The following is a 1872-nucleotide window of genomic DNA, read 5'->3' as shown; positions in this document are numbered from 1 at the left end:
TTCGCTGACGGGGATTTGTTTCGTGGGCGTGTCCCGTCTCGTGTGTGAGTGCCCATGATGGATGAACACTGACAGCTGGTCAATAAAGCGGAATAAAAAGGTTTAATGGAATTCTCACGCGGCGATAATGATGATGGACTTGACTCTTAGTAATGGTCAACGAACGCAATCGATCATCCAAGGTTAAATCGTCGAAACTACCTGTGCCTTATACACGTAATTTGCGTCCTCTGATAAGCTTGGAGAAACTGCTAGGAAACTAGCTTGATTGCTGAATAGGGTTTGGGCCGGACCAGGTGGAAATTTGTGAATTGCTGTCAAGGGTGACAATTCTGCTTAGTCAATCGATCGACGTGTGTGTTCGACGACCGCGTGGTAAACGTGGTAAGTAATCTTGAATGCCTATGAGCACATAATGCGTAGTTCTTGACGAGCTGAGCTAGTACAGTGCATGTATATTGTACACAACCAAATGCAAACAATGGGAAATATTAAGGAGATGGATCAATGGATAACGTAGTTTTATTAACATCGATACAATCCACCGAAAAGGAGCAGCAGTACTAACAGCTTTCCACAACATTGGAAATTTTGTGAGAAGGAGCGATCGATGCGCAATCGAGCATTTCCGTCTCAAAAGAATATCGGTACAAACGAAGATTGACCCAACCGCAACGCAGGAGCGGAGCCGATCTTGCTTTCCAGATAAGCAAAGTTTGAATAGTAATCATCATCAACACCGCCTACCCGGGGCCTAACCACCCCTAGCAATCACCCGCTTGCCCGGGGATCGGCATCTCCGCCAGGCATATTCACATTCACACGCACGGCCACACCTACTACAGCTCTCCGTTCCAAACTTTTTTTTTCACTCGGCGGAGGGCAGGACACGGAGGGGCCGATGCCGCCTCCGAGCCGCGTGCTCGCGCCGCCACCCGACGACCACCGCGCGGCCGCTGTCATCGGCGTCCCACCACCACGCCTGTCCACTCCCCTCCCCGCTCGCCGTGCTCGCGCCCCACAGCCTGACCGCCTGCACACCTGCTCCGGACGGGAACCTGGCTCCTCCGCCCCCGCAGCCGACGCCGGAGAACCGCCGCGGCAGGTCCTGCCACGTCCGCACGACGGCGCCGCCCCACGGGAAGCAGCCGTCGAGGCCCTCGGCGGCGCCCTCGAAGTACCCGATCCTCCTCACGGCATCCTCCTCGCCGGACGAGCTGGTGGCCGCGTCGTCATCGGAGCTCTCGTCGTCGTCCTCGCCGTCGCCGTCGGAGTCGGACTCGTCGTCCCCGGAGGAGTAGTAGGTGGAGATGTGCGAGGAGATGACCTCCTTCCCGCGGGAGCGGAGGCGGAGGATGAGCACCTGCAGCCTGCCGAGCAGGCTGGGCAGCGTCGCGAGCGCCGCCAGCGCCACGGCCAGCGGCGCCCACATCTCCGCCAGCAGCGCCGCGAGGCTCGGCCCCCGGAACCGCCCCACCCCGGCCTCCAGCATCGTCGCCGCGGCCGCATCCATCATGGCTGGTCGCTTGGCTCTCCCCGAGAAACCTCACACGTTATCTCGTTGTGTACGCGAGAATGGGAGGAGGAAGACGAAGAGAGGGAGAAGAAGTGGTAAGTGGCGAGGAGGAGACGAGGCCTTTTGCTTTTAAAGGCACACGCGGCGGCCATTTTTTAACGACTGCAGGTGGGGCCTTACCTCGCGGACCCCGGGTGTCAGTGGCGCTGGGGCGTACGGTGCGTGGGGGAGGGAAGTAGGGCTCGCAGCGGGCGGGACTGGACGCTCGGGCGACGTGCGGTCGCGTGTACCCCGGGGTTTAATTAAAACGTGTTCGGGTAAGAACGAGCTGGTCTCCATGGCATGTGGGGGTTCTC

At 58.8% G+C, this 1872-nt stretch overlaps 1 protein-coding gene across 1 annotated transcript; it reads right to left on the bottom strand.

Annotated features, from left to right (window-relative positions):
* Nucleotides 1–491: 491 nt before the first annotated feature.
* LOC123395715 lies at nucleotides 492–1628 on the bottom strand. Its single transcript, XM_045090743.1, has one exon. The coding sequence runs from the start codon at nucleotides 1514–1516 to the stop codon at nucleotides 869–871; it is 648 nt and encodes a 215-aa protein (XP_044946678.1). The 5' UTR covers nucleotides 1517–1628; the 3' UTR covers nucleotides 492–868.
* Between the last annotated feature and the right edge of the window lie 244 nt (nucleotides 1629–1872).

Source organism: Hordeum vulgare, chromosome 5H (assembly GCF_904849725.1).
Source record: "Hordeum vulgare subsp. vulgare chromosome 5H, MorexV3_pseudomolecules_assembly, whole genome shotgun sequence".
NCBI classification, from domain to species: Eukaryota; Viridiplantae; Streptophyta; class Magnoliopsida; order Poales; family Poaceae; genus Hordeum; species Hordeum vulgare.
This window is presented reverse-complemented; position numbering and strand designations above follow the sequence as displayed.